Source organism: Bos indicus, chromosome 15, assembly GCF_029378745.1.
Source record: "Bos indicus isolate NIAB-ARS_2022 breed Sahiwal x Tharparkar chromosome 15, NIAB-ARS_B.indTharparkar_mat_pri_1.0, whole genome shotgun sequence".
Lineage (NCBI taxonomy): Eukaryota > Metazoa > Chordata > Mammalia > Artiodactyla > Bovidae > Bos > Bos indicus.
In genome coordinates this window covers 54,691,622-54,717,458 of record NC_091774.1, presented here as the reverse complement: position 1 = coordinate 54,717,458, position 25,837 = coordinate 54,691,622, and the positions used below count along the sequence as shown (strand labels likewise).

Here is a 25,837-nt window from a genome sequence, read left to right as displayed (position 1 = left end):
TGGGTAGTCCAAGGAACTTTCACATTTTCTTTCATTTCCTAAGGCTGTTCTGAAGCAAAAAGACTGTTCCTAATAATATATGAAACACCAATTGTCAAATACATGTTAGCAGGTCAAATTTGCAAATAATGAAAAACACAGCTCTCTCCCCACTCTTCTTAGCAGTCTCATCCTAGAATACCACAACTGGATAGATGAGGGGAAGGGGTGCATGCAGGATGCATGGCTAGGCTGCTAACTCATTTCTTTATTTATTAAACCAATACTGTCTCAACTGGTTACGGAGTCAGGGGAACACCTTAAGACATCCACACAGCCTAAGAAATCTCAAAGCAGGGTTTAAGGGCAGATTTAAAGGATAACAGCATTCACATTCTTTGAAATAAAAAAAATGTTTTATATATAGGCATCTCTAGGCAATAAGGAACCTTCATAATCTCAAAGGATACACTGTCTGAAAGCTCTTTTGAAGGGTTCTTTTAGTCCTAGAGAAGAAATGAGATTTTCCCAAGGTCATAAATTAAAATACAGCTGAAAACCCAGGTCTCTTGCCTATCACTCAAGGATATCTCTTTTTCTCCTCTTCTCCCAAACTGACTTCCCCCTTGGGATAGTGAAAAACCAGAAGAAAACAAACATACCAATAAAGAAACATCACAGTTAAAACCATTTCTACCATGGAATATTATGCAACTATTAAAAATGCATTTGACCTATGTATACTGACAAGGAAAGTACCTAAGAAATATCAAGTTTAAAAAAACACAATGTAATTCAATTCTCGTTAAAAAAAAAAAAAGAAAATACATGTTCATATATGTAAAGAAAATGGTACAGCTGTATGAAAGAATTCCAAGGAATCATCATGGAGAGGGTTATTCCCTAACAGTAACTCCTTCATTATAAAAATATGATTATCTGATTACACTTTTGAAAGCTTCAAGTGGCTGACAGAACAGAATTACCATTTGGGCGGTGGGGAGAAGAAACTAGGAGAGAATTACAAGGCCTACCCAAGGTTCATGGAAATACAGAATCCAAGGCTTCAACTTCCTATCTAGTGATACCCACAATCTTCTACTGAAGTGAAGTGAAGTCGCTCAGTCGTGTCCGACTCTTTGTGACCCCATGGACTATAGCCTACTGGGCTCCTCTGTCCATGGGATTTTCCAGGCAAGAGTACTGGAGTGGGTGCCATTTAACTTCTCCAGAGGATGTTCCCGACCCAGGAATCGAAGCAGGGTCTCCCACAATGTAGGCAGACGCTTTACCTTCTGAGCCACAATCTTCTACTGTGTGAGCTAAATAGGGCAACATTCCCAAGTCAAAGAGGAAGATGTGATAACTGGGGTTTCTTACAAACTGATTATAGTATTAGGTATTAGGCTCAGCTGGAACTGTACTTACAAGGTGAGAAGTACAATATTCCTATAGGTCACAGGATCTGGGCAACTCCCAGTTCTTCTCTGACCCTAGTGGGAAAATACTACAAACGATGCTGCTCACAACTCTGGAGCCAGACACAACAGTTTAAATCCCAGATCTACTGTTAGCTGTGTGGACACAAATTAACCAATTTTTGTGTCTCAGTTTCCTCTCCTATAAAATGGGGATAATAAAAATACCTACTTTCTTAGGGCAGCTGGGCACACTAGTGAGTTAATACACATATAGAACTTGGAATACTACCTGGCACAAAGTAAGTACTGAGTGGCATTACTGTCATCACTGGAAAGTGAGCAGTTCCTCACCTCCAGGTTCTCAGGGGCCTCTGACTGAACAGAAACAAAGGAAACCTATGTAGTACCACTGTCAACAGGTACTGCTCTGTTCCTTCCATCAAGACCATGACTCCATTTTTCAGATCTTCTTTCCTTTTATTGAAAAAAATTTTAGAAAATGGCAGTTAATAAAGGGCACAAACAAATCAACAGGGATATACTAGTGGAAAACATAGACAACATAAAACTAAAAATGCCACTGGCTTCTTTAATTGGTTAAAAGCACAAAATGTAACAGGCAGAAAGTCTCTCTTAAACAAATTAAAAAGCTATGTTTTTCCCCCCAATTCTCCCCAAGTCAGATATATACACACCCACAAAAATGGTGTGTGAAGGGAAACTGTCATACACAAGAAGTTGTATTCTGAATTAAGGGAAACAGCTGTTGAAACAGGAATTAACATAAAAAGGTCAGCAACAGGTTAACAATTTTAAAAACTGAGTCTTCAAATGCTGCATGGCACAAAGCTATACTATATAAAGTACTGCTAGGTATGAAGGAGGAAGTCTGTACGGCTTTTAGCAAAAATGCTTTTCCAGAAAAGCAAATCAAAACAATGCAATCAGCAGACCAAAGAGGCTATAGCTAGATATCAGAGCTACAACTTCTCATATCTGAGCTAGAAGTTTCTATTTATCCAGAATGGGCTAAAATTTCAAGACAAAACAGGGACATTTTTAACATTTCTTACTTTATCCATATTAAGTTCTCTGTTTCTTTCTCCCTCACCCCTTAATTCGGCAAGATCCAGCCAAAAGATGGCTGCTTTTAGAAGCAGCTACTTTATTTTTCTTTCTGTGGCAAGACTGTCGTGGAGTCTAGATATCTCAGGCTCATATGCGTCCATGACCAGAGTCCCGCTGTGGTCAAAAAACTTAGCAATGGACTTGGTGAACTCAGCTTCCCGTTGCTGCTTCGTTCTTCCACTGATGAAGGTCAGTTTCAGAGTGTATTTATCATCGAACCTAAGCAAAGATGACAAACCAAAAACCAAACACAGACATTCAGCCAGTAACAACAGAGCACCAAGAGTTTTTGAAGAATAGCACTGAGCAGGCTACTGGTGATGTAGGGAACATACAGCATTATCCTTTCCAAAAAAAAAAAATTAGGGGACGTTCAGGATAAAAAATCTGATTTGTAGGTGCTGCTATGTCCCCCCTGATTTAAGGACTATGTGCCTTCTTTACCTTGTCATAGACTGCTAAATCACATGGACTATCTTCTCTCACTTCTGCCCTTTACTTTGCTGTTATGGTAGAAGGGTATTGTCAGCAGACACTACTCTCCAGTCTTACCTGATTAGGTCCCATTTCTTAATACTATACTTGGGCATAAACTTTTCTGGGAAAACCTTCCCAAATTGAGTTAGATGTCTTGCCTTTGTCATACATACACTATCCATCAGTCAACCCAAATACTGAGTGCCCATCATCTGCTAGGTCTGACAGGCTCCTGTGCTGTCAATGAAATTATCTATTGAAATGATAATCACGTATGTGTGTTCTTTTCTAGTTTCAGGGATTTTTGAGGGGAAAGATTTTGTCTTGTTTTCTATTCTTAGCTTGGCACTTGCTAGGTAATCAAATCATGATGAATAAAGAAGAACCCTTGCTTTCACAGATGTTCCCCAATTCCAGGCTGCTGGGTCCTTGCTTCCTGTAATCAACCTAGCTTCAGGTTCTGCCTTGATCCCAGGCCAGCAGTATCTTTTACTCCATGAATTCCAGAGATCCCTTTTAGCTACTCCTTAAAGTATCTTGAAGGCCTTTACTATCTCCATTCATTCAAGAGGGTTTATGACATCAACCCCTGGCAGGCCAATGTTCCTCCCCCGCCATCCCTACCTGTTTCTGTCTCCATTTAATTAGGGCATATTCAGTGGATTGTCAGGTTGATATCACCTTTAGAGGAAGCAGATGCTTGAGCCTCAGATTTCTTCGTGCATATTTAAAAGAGGGAAAGTCCCGCCCACTTTATAGGATCACTGTTTTAACAGTGCCTATCATTAACCAGTGCTCAAAAAAAAAAAAATTATAGCTCGATAAATTGTCTAGCCAGTTACTTTCAACCTGGATAGATAGGAGAAAAGGTCCTTGAATACTTTCAACACCTCAAAAAATTTTTTCAAGCTCTGCTCAACTGCTTCTAACTGATATCACAGTAATTTTTGGACTTTTGAGCCCAGTTCCATGGCTCTGATGGCAGGACACAATCTAATTTATTTTAAAAAATAGTTCCTCATTAATTCAACAAATATTTATTCAGGACCAACCAGTATTCAGGTTGATATCACAGTAATTTTTGGACTTTTGAGCCCAGTTCCATGGCTCTGATGGCAGGACACAATCTAATTTATTTTAAAAAATAGTTCCTCATTAATTCAACAAATATTTATTCAGGACCAACCAGTATTCAGGACTAGGCAGTATTAGATACTAAGGATATACATCAATGAATACAACAGACAAATCCCTGTCTTTTGAGACTTTTAGTGTGTGTGAGGGAACAAACAATAAAATAAAAATTATAATGTTCTTTTAAATATGGAAAGTCGTCACTAGGCAGATGTTTGAGCATAGCCTAAAAGAAGGTGAGAGAACAAGCTATCTGGAAAAAGTATATTCCAGGCAGAATACAGTAAATGCAAAGGCCCTGAGGCAAGCACATGCCCAGAATGTCTGAACGACAGAAAGGAGGCCAACACAAACAAAACAGAGAGGGAGACGATGACAGCCACAGGCTATGGTGTGTCTGCAAATGTGTGGAGGGTGCAGCTATGTAAGTATGGACTTCTAAGCTATGCTTAGGATTTCAGCTTTTCTCTGTGTGAGAGGATTTTGAGCTGAGGATTGAGTTGATCTGCCTTATGTTTTAAAAAGATCATTCTGCCCACTATATTGGAAATAGACTATGGGCAGGGAGAACAGCTGCAGAGGTCCATTAGGACATAATTACAGTAACCTAATTGAGAGATGATGGCCAAGGTGGAGATATTAAGTGGTCAGAATGAATATAATTAGAAAGTAGAGCTGACAGAATTCGCTGACAACCTATTCAAAGGACCGAGAGACAGAGGAGACAAAATGATTTCAGAGTCCTGACCTGAGTAACTAGAAGGATGGAGTTGCCCTTTACTGAGATGAGGAAAAGCAGGTTTAGATGAGGCATAGCAAGCAGAGTTAGGTTTTGGATATGTTCATTCTGAGATACTTATTAGGATCCAATGTCAAATAGAAAGCTGGGACATAACTGGAGTTTGGAGAAGAGGTCTAGGATGAAAACACAGATTTAGAAATCTTCATTATTACAAATGGTATTTCAAGTCCTGGAAGTCTGGCTAGGATTACACCTAGTGAGTGAATACAGACAGAAAAGAGATACTAGGAATAGGCACTAGTGGCATTTCACATTTAGAGAAAGGGGATAAGAAATCACAGAGGACACTGAAGAACAGACACAAAAAGATAAGAATTATAAGATTATGGTATCCTAGAAGTCTAGTTTTTTAAAAAAGTGTAACAAGGAGAGAATTATTCGCTGTGTCAAATGTGACAGGTCATATAGGATGAGGAAAGAGAACTGAAAAAAAGCAAATCCAAGAGATAATGGGAGAAGACAACAAAAGGAATAGAGAAATGAGAAGACCATGTGAGGAGGATAAGGGAGAAGAAAAACAACTTTTTCAGTTGGGACAAATTACAACTTATTTGTATGCCAGGAAAAAATGACCCAGCAGAGAGGGAAACACCAAGTAATCAAGAAGGGATAGAATCAAGTGGATGAATGGAGAGGAGGCTTCAGATAGGAACTGAGGAAGAAGGCAGAGTGTAATGAGCGCTGCAAGTGGATAAAGATGGGAGACTCCCGGCTGCTGCTCTCTCCCCAGAAACAAAGGAAGCTGAGAGTGAAGTCGGGGAGGAGAGCAAGAGGTTTGAGAACAGAGAAGGCAGGAAAGACCCTCAAGGACAGTGAGAGAGTAACTGGAATATAGAAATGCCACGGAAGCTAAAAGCTAGGTAAGGAGCAAGTGAGACAATGGAGAGAAGAAGGCCAGGGAAAAGATGGTGGGCTCCAAGGATTATGGATGCCACTGGGGCTGAAGAACTGTTGGGGCAAGAGAACAAGGAGGAGACAAACTAGAAAAATATAAAGCAGTGGTTAGAGAGTGAGATATTTAAAAAATGAAATTAGTTATCAATAATACCAAGATCTAGCGTATGTCTCAAAGGAAGTAAGTATTTAAGACACTGCAGAAAACAAGATACTCAGAGGAGAGAAAGTAAAACTAAGAGGCCAGCATCCTGGAACAATCATTTACGGGGATACTGAAATCACTGATTAAACCTTCTGAAAGGAGCTATGTTAAACAGAGTGCCAATGAACCAGGAGCCATCTTCAAGCAAAGAGAAGTGAGTCTGTATTTAACTACAAGGAGAATGAACAAGGTGGCATATTTCCTCTCCAAAGGCACCAACAATGTGGCAGTTGGTAAAAGTCAGCAGTGAATGTGAAAAAAAAAATCAGAACCCTCATATACTGCTAGCAGGACTATAAAATGGTGCAGCTGTTTTGGAAAAGAGTCCGGCAGTTCCTCGAGCAAAGAGTTACCATACGACACAGCACTTCTTCTCGTAGGTATATGAGAAATTAAAATGTTTGTCCACACAAAAACTTATACATAAATGTCTACAGCACCATTATTCTTAACAGCCATAAGGTGGAAACAACTCAAATGGCCCTCAACTAGTAAGTGGATTAAGGAAAATGTAGTATATCCGTGCAATGGAATATTATTTGGCACAAAAAGGAATAAAATATTGATAACATGTTTGAACCTTGAAAATATTATGCTAAGTGAAAGAAGCCAGTTACAAAAGATAACATATTGTGTGATTCCATCTGTATGAAATATCCAAAAGAGGGACATATACAGAGACAGAGAGCAGATTAGTGGTTACTTAAGGTTTAGGAGAATGAGGGGACAGGGAAAGGACTGTTATATATAGGGTACAGAGTTTCTTTTGGCAAGAATAAAAATGTTTTAAAGTTGACTGTGGTGATGATTGCAAACATTTTTAAAAACATAAGAAACCACTGAACTACTTTATGGTGTGGAAACTGTATTTCAATAAGGCTGTTAAAAAAATATTTAAGTCAGAATGTATATAATGAAATTAGGATGTTGCTTGGGTCTAGAATTCTGCAATTCTGCTTTAGTGCTCTGATACAGAGTATAGATTTATGACAGCTGAGACCAAAATGGCAGCTATGAGTCCTGCCAGGAGATAAGAACTCTGGTGCAACATTAGAATGAAGCCCAGCTCCTCCTCACAGGCACCTCCACAGGCTGGTAATGAGAGACTGTATGGCACTGATGCTACACTTACCTTCATATATGTAAGTAACTGGAGAGCCTACTACGTGCTAGGAACACTACCATGTGTTTTCAGGATGGTGACTGAGAGCATGAGTTCAGGCATGGGCTAAATTCACTTTTGGGCTCTATAACCATGGAAAAATTAATTAAACCCTTTGAGCCTGTGTTCTTATCTTTAAAATGGGTTATTCTAAGGTTTAAATGAGACAATGCGGTTGGCACAATACTCAGTACGTAGTAAATGCTCAATAGATACTTGCTTTCATAATGTTTGGTGTACAGCTGAACCATAAGGGGGCAGTGTTAAGGTTGCTGACCCTCTGCAGTTGAAAATCCACATATAACTTACAGTTACTCCTCTATATAGATGGTTCCTCTGTATCCACAGTTACAAATCTGTGGATTCAACCAATAATAGATCATGCAGTACTTCAGTATTCACTACTGAAAGGAAAAAACTCCATATATAAGTGGACCCATGCAGTTCAAATTCCTGTTGTTCAAAAGTCAACTATGTATACCAGTTGGCAACCTCACAACAACTCTACGAGTCATTTTTACCCTACTAAGGCTCAACTAGCTTACCCAATATACCAAAAGTCACACAGCTAGAGGTGAGCTGGAATTTGAACCCAGTTCTGGATACTCAGAAGACCTGAGGTGTCAGCTGCACAAAGTTACACCTATCATTAGTCAGAAACAGACTGAATTGTGCTTCTCTGAGTTGCTCAGTGCATTGCTTCAGAGATTTCTGATTGCACAGACTGCAGTCAGGATCACAGAAGACATAGAAGCTAAGGTGGTTCTTCAAAAACAACTGACTTCACACCTCTGGCCTTTATAGTTTTATATATAGTTTACAGTTCTGCTCTCTAATTGGCTCCATTTATTGGCCACAAGGAAACAGAATTGTTCTTCATTCTTCCACCAAAGTTACTTTCTCTCACAATTTATCCTCAGAGCACTTCTGTGATAATACAATCTCAGAAGTGCAACCGGAAAAATCTTCTAGTTCATTCATAATCCTTTCTTCACTTTATATGACTAGCACTCTGATCTCCAAAGAGTAGACATATAATAGTCTGTTGATAATGACTAAACACCCAGACAAAACCCAACCTCAGGATTTAGGAATCTGTGAGGATAGTCATACCTTTTGAGACTGGACGAGAGTTGCCAGATATCATCAGGATCCATGCCTGTAGGATCTTTCCTGTGGGCCACGAGAAAAATGCTCTTCTCCTTATACGAAGTATATATGGTCAGGATCCCCATCATCACAAAATAGGTGCAGATAAAGTTAAGGGGAAAATACACAACATACACACAAAAGAGAAATAACACAAACTGACAAGCAAGGGCTACAAAAACTTCCATAATAGTTCTAAAGAACACAGTTTTGTCTTGCTGTAAAAACACTGAAATTTTAATTACTTCGTATTCATCATTATGTTTACTGCAAGAGAAGCAAGGATCTCTCTGGTTAGTTCTGCAAAGAACATTTCAGGAAGAAAGGAAAAAGGTAGAGGGCATAAACCAGCTCTCTCTCTCCTGTTCAAGGACAACATATCTAAGAAGATCCTCTATTACCCGGTTTGTCAAGACTTGTGTTCATTTCTCCATACAATAAAAAACAAATAACCAAAGCGGACTTGACCACATAACCAATTTCAAGGGTGATTAAAAGAAAGAGAAACTAACTTTAAAGTGGTTTACTAAAGAGTCTCATGCTCTACTAAGTAAGCTAGCTGGGCAATCACAACAGTTTAGCTTACTGTAAGAACAATTACTTCGTACATACATTAGGCTTATTATTAAACTCAAGTTTTTGACAGTACTAGCTACCATATTTGGGTTCCTGTGTGCCAGAAACTGGCATAAGAACTCTGTGTACATATGTCATTTAAACAGTGCAAAATGAATGAGCTTTGGAGTAAAGGAGTCCTAAATTTGAATTCTAGTTTTTAACCAACGTAACCTCGACAAATTACTCCTTACTCCAAGGCTTAACACTGTTGCCCCTAAAATGGCAATTAAACAGACTTTTTAGAATTGTCATTAGATTTAGTGATGCTATATATACATTTTGGAGTCACTGCAGATGGTGACTGCAGCCATGAAATTAAAAGACGTTTACTCCTTGGAAGGAAAGTTATGACCAACCTAGATAGCATATTCAAAAGCAGAGACATTACTTTGCCAACAAAGGTTCATCTAGTCAAGGCTATGGTTTTTCCTGTGGTCATGTATGGATGTGAGAGTTGGACTGTGAAGAAGGCTGAGCGCCGAAGAATTGATGCTTTTGAACTGTGGTGTTCGAGAAGACTCTTGAGAGTCCCCTGACTGCAAGGAGATTCAACCAGTCCATTCTGAAGGAGATCAGCCCTGGGATTTCTTTGGAAGGAACGAAGCTGAAACTCCAGTACTTTGGCCACCTCATGTGAAGAGTTGACTCATTGGAAAAGACTCTGATGCTGGGAGGGATTGGGGGCAAGAGGAGAAGGGGACGACAGAGGATAAGATGGCTGGATGGCATCACTGACTCGATGGACATGAGTCTGAGTGAACTCCAGGAGTTGGTAATGGACAGGGAGGTCTGGCATGCTGCGATTCATGGGGTCGCAAAGAGTCGGACACGACTGAGAGACTGATCTGATCTGATATATACATTTTAGAGTATAGCACACAGAAGACATTTATAATGGTACTCATTACTATTATGTATAAAAATGGTATGATTATAAAAATGGCAAGATCCTGTTTTGTTTTAAACAAGTATAACCAAACAAAAGAAATTCCATCAAGGCAGTTTCTTGGGAGGCCATATAATTATAATAAGGTTGCTGTCATTGTTCAAACCTCTTTGGAACTCCTTTGGGAACTGTCTCTAGAACCCATGGCATATTCTTTTGAACTGCCTTAATTGTGAAAAAGTTCATAATAGGTTGGTTTGTGTGATGCTGAAAAGAGTCAAGGTGCAAATTCTGGGACTATGATTTGAGACCAGTTTGTACAAAGAGGATGAGATGGCTGGATGGCATCACCAACTCAAGTGACATTAGTCTGAACAAACTCCAGGAGATAGTGAAGGTCAGGGAAGCCTGGCTGTGTATTTTGCTACTAGGTGCTCACACTTAGATTATAACCTCTACATTAGTAACTGACAGAATTAAAAATAAATAACCATATTGCATCTAAAATATCAATAATTATAACAAATTTAGAGATGCTCACATTTCATAATGTTAAATCCTAACATCAGCAGGCCCCAAAGTGAAAGTCCGTTTTTTTTTTTTTGTAGGAAGCAGAGAAGAATATCAGTAGAGACTTAAAAAAAAAAACTGTCAGTAGAAAACAAACCTGAGCTTAAAGGATATGATATAACACACAAGGCCAGAACAGGTTTGGACTCTGGGAAGGGATGCATATAATCCCAAATCAAAGCCACGATGGCGAAGAAACAGGAGATGGTACAGATGATGAGGCGACCATCAATTAGACCAAAATTCTCCACATACTTGTACTTTTCCAGAAGTACCTAGTGAGAAGAACAAGGAACCAAGCTAGTAGGATTACTTCCCTCCTTGTACCTGCTTTTCTTCTTAATTTCCATGATGAAAGTTATGATAATCATTTAAATAACCAAGTAGTTCTCTGCAATCAGGATTTTGCCACTCAGAGCAAAAAAAAAAAAAAAGACTAAATGTGTTTACAAAAATCACAGAGAAAAAGCTCATCAACTTGACACATTTTTTTAAATCCTTATCTTCTTCTTTAGACTGAAGCTAAAATTTTCTTTTCCCTTTTAAAAGAGAGATAATCAATCATGCATGCCTGTCGTATATTCCCTCAACCCTCTTGCCTCTAGGCAATTAATCTCAAAAACAACAGATTACTAGTTTTCTGGAATTCAAAAATTAAAGAACTTGAAGAGAAATCTGAGGTAAGTAATAATTATATTTTAACACATGCTCCCCTATACATACAGCAAAGTTCAGAAAATGCTTTCTGTCTCAATTCCTAATACTGAAAACTAGTCATTCCAACGCACAGAAAGAAAAAATCCTGCAAGAGATGTGCCATCAGTTGTACATGAACTAAAAGACACTCCCCCTCACCTCTGCCCCCAAGAAAGTACCTTTTTGGCAGAATCATCCAAAGAATTTTTCACAGCTGATCCATCCCATTTGTCAATTTTTACAGGCTTATCGTCAATCTTCCACTGTAAAACAAATTGACAAGTTGTGCGTTAAAAGACATGGCATCTTACTAAAAGTAAAGTGAACTACTTCCTTAAGAGCATCCTCAACTATACATAACATTTATTCTCTCTCCTGATGTTGGACAGCTAAACAACAAAACACTTGAAAATGAATCTGAAGGAAACTAGGTCACTAGAATCAGCTGGTAATCATATGATGTTTCCAGTCTCCACGCTGAAAAGTCAAATCTACAAGGGTAGAACACTGACACGGGTTGTAGAGACTGTAGTGGGAACTCAAATATCCCATCCCCATTTTACCCAAATATGGGAATAGAAAGGAATTGCATTTGTTCATCCTACCACTCTGCGACTACAAAACTCAGACAATATCCATCCAGACACTAACAAAAGAATGGTCTTCTTTAATACATTTTTGTCTCCCGACATTTTACATTTTACCTGCACGTCTTAAGTAAGAAAAGAGCAGATTCAGTGTAGTCTTTTGGAAAGAACATTTTGAATTAAAAACTGAGTCCTATCACCAGTGAGGTATGTGACTTTGGACAAAGCCTGCTTCAATTTCCCTCATCTGTATAGGTTTATGCTGCTGCTGCTGCTGCTGCTAAGTCGCTTCAGCCGTGTCCAACTCTGTGCGACCCCACAGACGGCAGCCCACCAGGCTCCTCTGTCCCTGGGATTCTCCAGGCAAGAACACTGGAGTGGGTTGCCATTTCCTTCTCCAATGCATGAAAGTGAAAGTGAAGTCGCTCAGTCGTGTCCGACTCTCAGCGACCCCATGGACTGCAGCCTATTAGGCTCCTCCGTACATGGGATTTTCCAGGCAAGAGTACTGGACTGGGGTGCCATTGCCTTCTCCGGTATAGGTTTATAAAGGTTCCCAAATACTGTGCTAATTAAAGGCAAATGATTCTCTCACACACACTGCTGGTAGAAGTTCAAAAAGGTGTAACACCTACAGAAGATAACTTAGCATCTTGGATTCAACTTCCCACTTGTGGGAATTTTTCCTTATATGCATAGACATTAAATAATATACAAGGTTATTCACTGCAGCACATTTGCAACTGTAAAAATATAACTCAAATGCTCACTTACACCGGACTGGTTAAACAAACTATGGTACACCCAGATATCCCGAAAAGGCTAAGGGACGTGGGTGGGAATGAGACTTTTCAATGTGTACCTCTTTCACTGTTAATCATGTGAAGAGATTCTGTAAATTTTTTTTTTTTCTCAAATGCAAGTGATTATGTGAATGTAGGTTAAGTGAAACAGGGTACAGAAATGATCTGATAAACCTGCCTTTTTTATAGATTATATGCCCAACTCAATTTTTTCAGATCAAGTGAACAAATATATGTAATAAAAATTACAAACCAGCAGACAATCCAAAATTCATTTGGCTTTAGTATAGATTTTACTGAAGGTCAGAGAAGAAACCTTAATATTATTTAACTCTCTGATTGAGCACAAGTTCAGAGATACTGCGGACAAGAAATAAAGAGATGGAATAAATATCTGTAAAACGTGAGATTTTAAAGGAACACAGAAATATAATTCATCAAACTTAATTTTGTAATTCTACATGCTATTTCACAGAAAAGAAAAACTACTGTGAAGTCTGTTGGGAGAAAATGCATGAGCTAAAAAAACAGTCATACTTCAAGTGATTAAAACTCAAATCAAGGCTTCTCCCCTTTGTGTCTCATAAAAACAAGAATTTTCTTTGAGAAATTACTACCGGCAGCATGCTGTAATAAGATTCTAACAGCCTGCCAGCCTACAAATCAAACATGACACCTAATTTTAAAAACACAAATCGAACCAAGAAGAAATTAACAGGCTATCTAGCTAAATAGCTTGCTTATACTTACTTTAGTAAATCCCATTTTGGTAACAGCAAGCAAAAGAAGGAAACCTGTACAGCCAGAATCCATGACAGAATTTGAATTATTTATGAATGAAAGTCATTAAATCTTTTTCGGCTCATTCCAAAAAAATGATATTCTCATAGAAACTCAGCCACACGTCACTACTTGCAATGCATTACAGAGAAGAAACTTGCCTCTACAATTCAGAGGATAATTTCTTGGCAATTTGGGGGGATAAAATGCATTAGAAGCCATCACAATCTGTTCTAATATAGCCTCAGTTCTAATTCCACTGGTACCTAGAAGGATCTTCAGTAAGTGGAACAAGAACATTTCCAGTCAATTACATGACCAAGAAAATTTATAACTGATTTTTGAAGAGATGGGAGCATCATTTATTCGGTGTACATGAAAAACCTTAGACTATGTCAAAGCAAACAGCATCTCTGCTGTAGCACAGAGACACATCTGGAAAAGAGGCAGGAGGGTGGACATTTTCCATCATTCTCAAAAACTGTCCATCAACTAAAATGTATGATATTCGTCATGTACTCTTCACCGCTATTCAAGGTATTTTAGAAACCATTTTCTTTCCCTCACTTCTCTTCCTCAACCCTAAGAATGAATTATCTTCCTTTGTAGTTAATAAATAATACAAAGCAAAGGTTGGCTTCTTTTATGTTGAACCTCCCAGGATGAATCACAAGAAAATTCTGTGTAGAAAAGAAACATAGATCTTAGATTGCCATCCTTAGAAAAACCTGTGTAAAAGGATGGTTCTTGGCTGGCATGTGGGAGGTTGGCTGGTAAATGGATTCCTACACTGATATTAAAACTTTCCCCAAGTGATAAAGAGTAGCTCACTATGCCTAAACTGCTTGTATAAACAACATGGTTTATGCTAAATACCTGTTTTTCTTCTAGGAGTCTGGAATTTTGGCACAGACCAGGGAGAGGGTGCCTATTTAATTAGCCCTTAATAAAAAACTTGGGCACTGAGTCTCTAGTGAGATCCCCTGGCAGACAACACTTCACACACATCATATCACATTGTTGCTAAAGGAATTAAGCAAAACCCATGGAAATTTAGTGGGAGAGGACTCTCGACTCCTGCACTTGATTTCCTCTGGACTTCCTCCTACTCACCTCTGCCCTTTGCTGGTTTTGCTTTGTATTCATTTGCTGTGATAAATCTTACCCAAAAGTATGGCCCTGCGGGTACTTCTAGTGAATAACAGAGCAGGGCGATCCCAGGGAGCTCTGATACACAGGCAGTATTGCCAACTGAGATATAGCAGATGTGGTAACCTGGCACACAATTCCTCTTCCCCTCATTCCCTATGTATTAGAGATACATGCATATTGGGCACAATCAACAATCAGTGTTGACTAAGCTAATATTTGTACCAAGGTCATATACGCACATGGTTTAAAGAGTTCTGTAAGTTATTAAAATTAAAAAAAAGAAAAAGAATTAGTAGTCCTGCTTTCCCTCCCTTGAGACACTCGTGACATTGTCCACTTCCTATTCCCCAGACACTAATTTCAATTCCTTAGGCTGATTTTTGGGGTACCCAGCTCCATATCTTAGGGAAAAGTTTATATTATTATTTTCAGTGTTCAGCATTAAGTCTTCTGACTTTTTCACCCACCATGAAAGATGAGATTTAACCAATTCATCCCCTACCACTTTCACATTTACTTTTCCTGCTCCTCCTCACCATCTCTTGAATACAGTTATAGTAGACCAATATTGATTTGTTATTACTTAATACCTTAATTTTTTGCTAGATCATTATTTGGAGTTTACAATATGATCATAAATGCTGTTCACAGATTAAGTCATGTAACAGATTAGGATTCCTTTTCTGCATAGCTTTTTGCTTTCCTTGGAGCTACTACTGTTATCATGGCTGTTTTTAATCAGACAGTGTATTTCTTACCAATATATTCTCAAATTCTTCCCCAGTTCTTAAATCTCCTCTCAATATTTGCAGTCATATTGAGCATTTTGTGAATTTCATCTTCCTAGAATCTGGAAGCCTTCTGACCTGCTTCAATCTAGGTGGATTTCTTTCTAGGCCCACTGTGTAACTGTCATCCTGGAGTCTCCCTTTACCACCTCTCTGAGGGTTCCCTTAACCTCCTCTTGGGCTGATCCCCCTTTTCTTAGATACCATGTGTTACTCTTTGCTTGGTTTGCTATTCCAGCCTCCGTCCATTATCCCCATCCCTCTCCTGCTATCCAAATTGATATACTGAAATCCTAAACCAGAATGTGATGGTTTTAGGAGGTGGTACCTTTGAGAAGTAATTAGGTCATGAGGGGCTTCACGAAAGGGATTAATGCCTCGAGAAAAAGACCTGAGAGTTTGCTTCTATTGTTTTCCACTATGTGAGGATACAAGAAGGTTGTCTGCAAGTAGTTAAGAAGGCTGTCACCAGATGCAACCATGCTGGCACTGGATCTCAGACTTCCCAGCCTCAAACTGTGAGAAATAAATTTATGGTATTTTTATTAGAGCAGCCCAAACTGACTAGCATCCTCTTTTTACAGATAACATTAACGGTCTAAGAAATTTGCCCAAGGTGAAAGCCAGAAAGTAGTAAAGCTGGGACCTAATCAAGTTCTCATGATTTCAAAACCTGTACTCTTTCACTACTTTACACTGCTTCCCACAAAATACAAGGAATTATTAGCCATGAAAACCAAAAGGAAACAGATCTCTGAAGTGACAGCCACATAAAGTATCTTGATTTTTATCTAATAAATTATAGTTAATAAACTAAAAAAAAGCTTAAAAAGATTTTAATCTTAATATGCCAACAAAACCTATAGGATACAAAATATTTGGAATTTTCCATTTTCCTCCATTGGAAACCAACTGCTATTTGGCTGAAAATATGGTTCAAAAAGCCCTATCTTAAAGAAATCACTTCCCTGCCACTATCAACACAAAACACTTTATCAAGCCAGCATATCTGATACCAAACCTTGATGATGAACCAAACACAAAATTTAGGCATTTGATGGCTTTTAGAGAACATCACAAAGATTCAACTTCAGTTATGATTCTCAATTGCAAATTTGAATTAAAAAATTTTAGTACAGTGAAAACAGAAGTAAAGTTATGCAGTGATAAAGATCTCAGTGGGTTTCTTCATAAAGTTCCTCAGCCTGACAACTGGGCAGTAAGACTCAAAGGATTCCTCAATTCACACTGAAGAGATGAGGATACCAGAGGTAAATTGTGTCAACAGAAGGGGCCTGCTCTGATTTTAAAGGAACTCGAAGAAATAGTATTAACTTCTTATTAATATTGGATTGAAGAAATATTAATAAACCTTTTTTCTCCCTTCTTTGGCCTCTCTCAGATTAGATGGTGGCTGCAGGCTGCAAAGACGGTAGTAGTAGGAGATGTGGCGCATGACAGAGGCAGCACATCCTAGATGACCTTATTCACTAGGTTAAGGGACTTGATTCTGAAACAAGCAATGGAGAATATTTTAAGCAGGTGAACAAGACACCAATTTGTGTTTTTTAAAAAAGTCATTTTTAGAGGCAACTTAGCAAAAGGTCTGGAGGGGAGTAACACTGGAGATAGACTCATCAGACGGGGCCTGATTTAGATGCAGGGCTTGAATTAGATCAGCAGCAGGGGGATGAAAAGGGAATATTTATGAGGTACAACTGTCAGGACTTACTATCAGACTAGGTACAAAAAATGTGAAAGAGAAAAGACAGAGGTGACCACTCGACTAGAATTTGGGCTTAGATAACTAAGCGGTCATGTTGTTTTCCAAGAGAAGGAACTGAGCAGGAAAGATGAGAAACACCCATTTGCACATGCTGAGTTTGAGATGTTTAAGCTCTACAGTTAATAGTGATTTCAGAATTTTCTAAACCAAAATAAGATTATGAAAACTTATGGCAGACTCAGAAGCTGAGATATTATTTGAGTTGAAAACAACACACCCCTACCTCCCACATGTACACATTTGCAAAATGATCACAAAGCAGTAAGCTCAAAATATGAAAAAAAAAGTTCAATTTGGGCAGCAAATGATGTTTGTCTTGAGGAAGCTTCAGTTCAGTTCAGTCGCTCAGTCATGTCCGACTCTTTGAAACCCCATGAATTACATCACGCCAGGCCTCCCTGTCCATCAGCAACTCCCGGAGTTCACTTAAACTCATGTCCATTGAGTCGGTGATGCCATCGAGCCATCTCATCCTCTGTCATCCCCTTCTCCTCCTGCCCCCAATCCCTCCCAGCATCAGGGTCTTTTCCAATGAGTCAAATCTTCACATGAGGTGGACAAAGTAATGGAGTTTCAGCTTCAGCATCATTCCTTCCAAAGAAATCCCAGGGCTGATCTCCTTTAGGATGGACTGGTTGGTTCTCCTTGCAGTCCAAGGGACTCTCAAGAGTCTTCTCCAACACCACAGTTCAAAAGCATCAATTCTTCGGTGCTCAGCCTTCTTCACAGTCCAACGCTCACATCCATACATGACCACTGGAAAAACCATAGCCTTAACTAGATGGACCTTTGTGGGCAAAGTAATGTCTCTGCTTTTCAGTATGCTGTCTAGGTTGGTCATAACTTTTCTTCCAAGGAATAAGCGTCTTTTACTTTCATGGCTGCAATCACCATCTGCAGTGATTTTGGAGCCCAGAAAAATAAAGTCTGACACTGTTTCCGCATCTATTTGCCATGAAGTGATGGGACCAGATGCCATGATCTTCGTTTTCTGAATGTTGAGCTTTAAGCCAACTTTTTCACTCTCCAATTTCATTTTCAAGAGGCTTTTTAGTTCCTCTTTACTTTCTGCCATAAGGGGGGTGTCATCTGCATATCTAAGATTATTGATATTTCTCCTGGCAATCTTGATTCCAGCTTGTGCTTCTTCCAGCCCAGCGTTTCTCATGATGTACTCTGCATAGAAGTTAAATAAACAGGGTGACAATATACAGCCTTGATGTACTCCTTTTCCTATCTGGAACCAGTCTGTTGTTCCATGTCCAGTTCTAACTGTTGCTTCCTGACCTGCATATAGGTTTCTCAAGAGGCAGGTCAGGTGGTCTGGTATGCCCATCTCTTTCAGAATTTCCCACACTTTATTGTGATCCACACAATCAAAGGCTTTGGCATAGTCAATAAAGATGTTTTTCTGGAACTCTCTTGTTTTTTCGATGATCCAGCGGATGTTAGCAATTTGATCTCTGGTTCCTCTGCCTTTTCTAGATCCAGCTTGAACACCTGGAAGTTCACACGTACTGCTGAAGCCTCTTGCTGCTGCTGCTGCTGCTGCTAAGTTGCTTCAGTCGTGTCCGACTCTTTGCGACCCCATAGACGGCAGCCCATCAGGCTCCCCCATCCCTGGGATTCTCCAGGCAAGAACACTGGAGTGGGTTGCCATTTCCTTCTCCAATGCATGAAAGTGAAAAGTGAAAGTGAAGTCACTCAGTCGTGTCTGACTCTTAGTGACTCCATGGACTGTAGCCTACCAGGCTCCTCCATCCTTGGGATTTCCCAGGCAAGACTGCTGGAGTAGGGTGCCATTGCCTTCTCCAGCTGAAGCCCCTTACTATCATCTAATTTAGAGTACAATTCAGAAATACCAAGATATCTCAAAAACATATATTATAGCTCCTGGTAACATAATCTTCAATTTCCATCTCTCTTTTTTTTCTTTTTTAATAAAAATGGCCAAGAAATACTCCAAAGAAAATTACTTCTTAATAGTGGCTTATTACTATCTATCGTTATCACTGGAGTTAAGTTGCAGGTTAGAAATTACCACGTTAATTACGAGCATGAACATTACTGGCAACACCAGAGTAAGTGGAAGTAAGTAAGTGGAGCTAAGTAAGCAGAGGTAAGTAGACTGGCTCCAGCTATGGCAAGCAGGCACTGAGACATATAAATCTGGGGCTCAGAGCAGAGGTCTATATTGAAAACATAAATGTGGAAGTTATTAACTTACAGACAGTATTTAAGCCAGGACACTGTGTATCTCCCTGGGATGTGTACACAGACAGGGCCAGGGGCTTGCCAGTACTTACAGGTCAGGAAGAAAAAACTAACAACAATAAAGACAGATAAGTGGAGGAGGAAAACCAGGGCAAGTGGCATTCTAAAAGCCACACAAAGAAAATATTTCAAGAAAGAAGTGATCAATGAGTCATATACTCAAGATCAGGTAATAAGAAAAACCACTATTGAGATCTGACAAGATGGAAGTCAGAATAGAGAAACGGTGCAGGCAACAGCTAAAACAGGGAGCTGGGCTGTCAGAGGTTATTAACATCTATGATACCACTGTGTTATACAGTGATGAGTAAGTAGTTAAAAAAAAATAACTTGATGCTTTAAAGATCACTCCATAAACGCTGTAAAATGAATGAGTTTTAAAAACAGATCTAATTCATGTATCAGAAAACTCATCATATAAAAATGTGCAATGGTTTTCATTCTATTCACGACATTATGCAACCATCAACATCTAATTCCAAAACACTGTCATCATCCCCAAAAGAAACCCCATACCCATAAACAGTTATTCCAATTACCATGACCCCACTCCCAGCCTTGGCAACCACTACTTTCTGCTTGCATGAATCTGCCTATTCCAGACATTTATCATCTACGGAATCATATAATATGTGGCCTTTTGTGATTAGCTTTTCTCACTTAGTATATTTTCAAGGTTCATCTGTATTGTGTCCTGTGTCAGTGTCTCATTCCTTTTTATGGCCAGGTAATACTTCACGGCATGGATATACCACACTTTTATGGCTTGCTTCCACCTTCTAGCTATTGTGAATAATGCTGCTATGATCAAGTTTTTGTGTAGACACATTTTCAATTCTCTTGAGTTCATAACTATAGTGGGACATGCTGAGCTATAACTTTTTCATCATTTTACATTTCCATCAGAAATGCAGGAGGCTCCCAATCTCTCCATATCCTCACCAAAAATGGTTATTTTTCTTTTTTTATTATAGCCATCCTAGTGGCTTCTCATTGCAGTTTTGATTTGCATTCTTTAGTAACTAATGGTGTTGAGATCTTTTCATGTGCTTACTATTTGTATTAATGTATCTTCTTTGAAGAAACATCAATTCACATCCTTTATTCTTTTCAAAATTGGTTTGTCTTTTTTATCATCAAGTTATAAGACACTTTATATAGTCTAGATCCTAGACCCTTATCAGATATACGACTTGCAAACATCTTCTCTCATGCTGTGGACTGTCTTTCCACTTTCTTGATAATGTCCTTTGATATGAAAAACTTTTTTAATGAATCAAAAATAATGAGTTTTGACATGTTTTTAAAGTTTGGTTTGCAAAATGCAATTAAAAGTCAGCATCTTATTTCTTTAAACACAAACACAGGCATCACAGTAGTGCCATAAAACTGTTCACTGTCAGAGCTTGGTTAGGGTACAGGCATACTACCCTGTTCAAGTTTGGCAAGCAAAGATCCCACTGAAGAGAGCAGAAGAGTATATATGACCTAAGGATGCATGGCTGGTGGGTGACAAAGCCATGGTTTCAGCCTAGGTCTTCCAACTTCAAATCAGATGCTCTTTCCACTACTACATTAGCTAGAACATGGTCTGCTCCAGTACGAAAGGCAATGTGCTAAGTAAGGTAAGAGTACTGGATTAAGAGCTGGACAGCCAGATTCTGGAACTGTAACTGATTGTGTGGTCTTGGATAAAGTGCTTCATCTTTCCCTCTCCAACTGTATCAATGTCTGTATCTATGTCTCTAAAATGAGGAGGTTGGAAGAGATGAACTTCAAGGTCTCTTCAATACAAACACGTTAGAGAAATCACTACTGATTAAGCAGAATAGTTGAAAACCAAACAAGAAAAAAAAAATCTTAAGATGTCTGAATCAGTAGGGATTTAAAAAGTCATCTAAGACAGACGTTCTCAACCTGGATGTAACTGTTAAAATGTAAAAGAAAAAAATAAATGAATAGCTATGTGTGAAACCATGCAGCTGTCCAGGCCCCACCCCCAGAGAACCTGATTCGGTTCTGGGATGAGGTCCAGAAGTTTGTATTTTTAACTAAAACCCAAGAGGGTCTGACTAAAACCCCAAGAGGGTCTGATGCAAATAGTATTCATAACACGTTACAAAAAATATTATCTAAGAAGTGAAGTCCAGAGAAACTAGCTAGTTAGTGGCAGCTATTTGTTTCGTTCAATGTTTACTATGTACCAGAAACCACTTTTTAAGGTAAAAACTATTAGTATCCCCACTTTACAGATGAGAAAACTGAGATACAAAGAGATTTATTATTTTGCCCAAGAACACACTTCTGATAAGTGGCAGAGCAAGAATTCAAAGCCAGCCAGCCAGCCTGGCACCAGAACCTATATTCTCAACTACAAAGGTATAAAAACTCTGCTCTAAGATCAGGTTGACAGTTCAGCCAGGAGACAGAGATCCACACACGAAGTTAAAAGGGCTGGGTACAGCTTCTAAAAAGCATATTTTAATACCACACATCAATTTTAATAGCCAAAAAATCCAGCAAGGAGACAGAAATCTGGCTATGAGATTAAAATTTGGATACAGTTCTGAAAAGAATGCTTTAATAGTATAGTAGTGTCAGTCACTCAGTCAAGTCCAACTCTTTGTGACCCTGTGGACTGCAGCCCGCCAGGCTCCTCTGTGCATGGGATTTTCCAGTCAATACTGGAGTGTGTTGCCATTTCCTCCTCCAGGGGATCTTCCTGACCCAGGGATCAAACCCGGGTCTCCCACAGTGCAGCCAGATTCTTTACTGTCTGAGCTACCATGGAAGCCCTGGTGCTTTAATACCACATGTCAATTTTAACAGCCAAAGCAGATTAAGTACACAAAATTTTTTTTTATAGCCTGCTACATAGACCAAAATACTTGGATGCATTTTGGGGAAATAAGTTATCATAATAATCTAAGTTATTCTGTGATGGAAGCTGGAAGGTTATATTTGCATATCTATTTTTAAGATCAGGAAGCTAGAATTGCTTTGTTCTCCAAGTCAGTTTCAAAGGAGCAGAAACTCACATCTGTTTAGGGAAAACCAGAAGCACATTTGCATCTCTTTATTACATTTCTCTGGCAAATAAAACCACAGCTGCAAGAAAATAAAAACCCTCCAAAAAAAAAAAATCGAATTAAAGAAATGTAAAGTAACAGCCCCTCATTTTCTCCATGTTCTCTTCCACAGTACCTGCTTTTCAGACAGTTAGAAGCACCATTCTCTAAAGCCGTTTCTGAAGACTGGGGTGGCAGATATGAAGTTTTCTCTTTGCTAAATTCAATGCTTCAAGTACTTACTCTATGCTGATCACCACAAAGAACCTCTCATAGGAAACTGACATACTAATTGGGGGCAGGATACAAAACAATATGTCATAGTAAGTGACAGCTAAATTCCCATGTGCAATAAACGCCAAAGACTTCAGAGGAAGAACAACTCAATGTAAGGCTGAAATCAAGTTTTCCAAGTAAAAACACCTGAACAGCTCCTGATTTATTTTCTCTCTCCTCGGCCCCTCACTTCTTGCTTAATTCTGCCAACGTTCTCTTTTGTGAAGCCTTTCATCTATCTCTGCTAGCAAGTTAGGGTTCTCCTCACCTTGTCATTCTGTTTTTATAACCCTTCACAAAGACCATATACCAATTTATTATATGACAATATTCACAGTAAGCCACAATTACATATGGGCATCCACATTGTTTATATAAGGAAATTTAAGTTCAGTAATACCACATAACTTATCCAACACCATATAGTTTTCAACATGCTGCACTAGAATTCAAACATGTCTTTCTTTTTGTATTAAACCCCATACAGCAGTATGGTATGAGGCCTATAGGAAGACTTTTAAATTCTACCACTCCCAACTATCTGAATGATTCTTCTAAAACCACTTAATATATTAGATTCAAAAACCTTCAGCAGGCTCCCTACTCCTACTTCAGGCAATCCATGCCCTTCTCTATCTGATTCCAGTCGGTCAACAGAGTACCTGAGAAACAACAGCCGCCAACCACACACCTTTGTTCAAGGACATTTTTACCTGGTATGCCATCTGTCTCTCAAAGTAAGGTCCCAGCTCCACCAGGGCTCCCACCCCTTTTCAAATGGATCTCAGGGATCATTCTTTAACTTCGTAAGAAGTGCACAAGTGAATGCCAAATTCTTTTATGTTCAGTATTTTGGACTTATACTCTGCTATACAGAGTATTTTTTGACAGCAGGATTTTTTATTTTTTTCCTCTGCCATTATATGCCTGAATTAGATACTCTTAAGTTACAGAGGTCATTCATGCGTATCATCTCATTTGATTCTCCCCCAAACTCTAATATTTCAGGTGAAGAAAGGAAAACAGTGTCATTAAATGACTTGCTAATCTTCATATGTTACTTTTCGGTAATCACTGCCTTAGCAGACTGTCCATGCTTAATATCTGCTTGAGGTGGAGAAAAAAGCAAGAGCACTCAGTGGAACAGAATGAACACAGGCCATGAGGTGCTCACCCAACAAGAAAACAAAATTACCAGTGACTATCAATCCCCAATACTTTCATATAGCTTTTCATATTTCCCATCCCAACTGCTGGACAGAACAGGACAGAACATGTTCCTATCTCTTAAAGGCTGAGAGTGTGTGTATGTATGTGTGCTCAGTCACGTCTGACTCTTCATGACCCCATGGATTGTAACCTGCCAATGGGATTTAGCAGGAAACCCCATCCAGCTATGGGATTTCCCAGGCAAAGAATACTGGAATAGTATTTCCTACTCCAGGGGACCTTCCCAACCCAGGAACCTGAGCCTCTTGTGTCTCCCTGCACTGGCAAGAGGATTCTTTACCACTGTGCCACCTGGGAAGCCCTAAAAGGGTGCTATACTTAGTCGCTAACTCGTGTCCAACTTTCGCGACCCCATGGACTGTAGCCCGCCAGGCTCCTCTGTCCATGCGATTCTCCAGGCAAGAATACTGGAGGGGGTTGCCATGCCCTCCTCCAGGGGATCCTCCCAACCCAGGGATCAAACCCAGGTCTCCCGCATTGCAGACAGGTTCTTTAGCATTGCAGGCAGATTCTTTACCGTCTGAGCCACCCAGGGAAGCCCATGTAATTCAAAACCAATGACACCCAAAAAGAGAAGCAAAAAGATTTGGATAGGAACCCCTCAATATGATCACCTCCTCATTTCTTAAGCACTCAGCAGGTGTTAAACACACAGAAGTCTGAAAGCTGTTTTCAATTAAAAGTTAACAATCCTATGTTAAAAACCCCAAGTTTATCATTTCTCATCAAACTGACCCAGGACCCTACAATGAGAGAACTGGAAGAAACCTTAGGATACATTCATTTTACAGATAAGGAAATAAGACACAGGGAGAACAAGCACATTTCAAGGTCACACAACTAGAGGCAGAAGCAGTACTAGGACCCAGATCTCCACGCAATTGTTTCTTTCAAAATGCTATGTAAAGGGCAAGAAAGCCCAACTCAGGAGAATTTTCCTTTTTAAGTCCCTGTTCCTAGGTCCGCATTTTAAAAAGGAAAAAAAAAAAAAAAAAACAAAAAACTGGATGGAGAGAGGGGAAAAGAGGTCAGCGTGAACAGGTAGCAAGCTTATGCATCCTACTCATCCAGGACACATTCACCTGGCCTGGTAGCAGACGAGGAGGGGGAGGAGGTGCGGGGGGTGGGGGTGGGGGAGCGGTGTAGAAAGAGAAAGGAAAAAAAAAAAAAAAGATAAATCTTAAAGACTTCCAGTTAGGCCGTAGGAGAAGTCGGTACTCGAAGTTCAGTATTCGGGTATCGGGATAAAAAGCCTAGAAACTTCAGGAAACAAAAACCCAAGAGCACTCTGGAATCGGTAACAGCATGCAAGTGTGGCGGTCGTGGCGGGTAGTTTGGAGACTACTAACTTCGAAGAGTTGCTTTCATTCAGTCGAGATTCAATCTTCCCTGTCCGTGAAATAAACAGATTAAACAGTGGCCCCCCAGCACCACCGAGGAAAAGCGATGGCCGCTCTGAAACGTGGGAATAATCAAACTATCTTAAGAAGCTGTAGTGCCCAGAATTTAGGAGGAACACCTCCCAGAAAGAAAAAGTCCTCAAGAGGAGAGAGCCCAGGTTTGAGGTATGTAGGGAGCTGGCTACAAGCGCAAGTTAAGCTTCCCACGGTGGACCAACGAAAACTCCCTCTGAGAAGCCGCAGAAGAAAAGGGGGGCGAGATAGGAAGAAGGATTCGCCGCCTCCCTGGCGCTCCCCAGGCTTCGACTGTCCCCAAGAGTCGACTTCTCACCTTGTCCAGTAAACCGCTACGGCTACTGCCTGTCCCACAGCCGGAGCCACCGCCAGCCCCACTACTGCCTCCGCCACCACCGGCTCTCCCGCCCTGAGAAGCTGCCGCCGCCATCTTGCTTGTCTCTGCGTTTCCCTCCCCTCTTAAACTTGTCCGAAGCCGATTGGCTGAAACTGACGGCGTGACGTACTGCGCGGAGTCCATCGGGATCCGTAGTTGGGGCTGGCTGACGGGAGGTTGC

The 25,837-nt window shown here is 39.8% G+C and overlaps 1 protein-coding gene across 2 annotated transcripts; it reads right to left on the bottom strand.

Annotated features, from left to right (window-relative positions):
• Nucleotides 1-1,963: 1,963 nt before the first annotated feature.
• Nucleotides 1,964-25,815, bottom strand: SPCS2 (signal peptidase complex subunit 2). Of its 2 annotated transcripts, none has more exons than XM_070803901.1 (5): nt 25,597-25,815; nt 11,301-11,384; nt 10,541-10,700; nt 8,316-8,451; nt 1,964-2,747 (listed from the first exon to the last, which is right to left on the bottom strand). In XM_070803901.1, the coding sequence occupies exons 1-5, from the start codon at nt 25,798-25,800 to the stop codon at nt 2,561-2,563; spliced, it is 771 nt and encodes a 256-aa protein (XP_070660002.1). In that variant the 5' UTR covers nt 25,801-25,815; the 3' UTR covers nt 1,964-2,560. The 2 variants fall into 2 exon arrangements, with proteins under 2 accessions (XP_070660002.1, XP_070660003.1); XM_070803902.1 differs by lacking the exon at nt 1,964-2,747 and adding an exon at nt 2,754-7,558.
• Between the last annotated feature and the right edge of the window lie 22 nt (nt 25,816-25,837).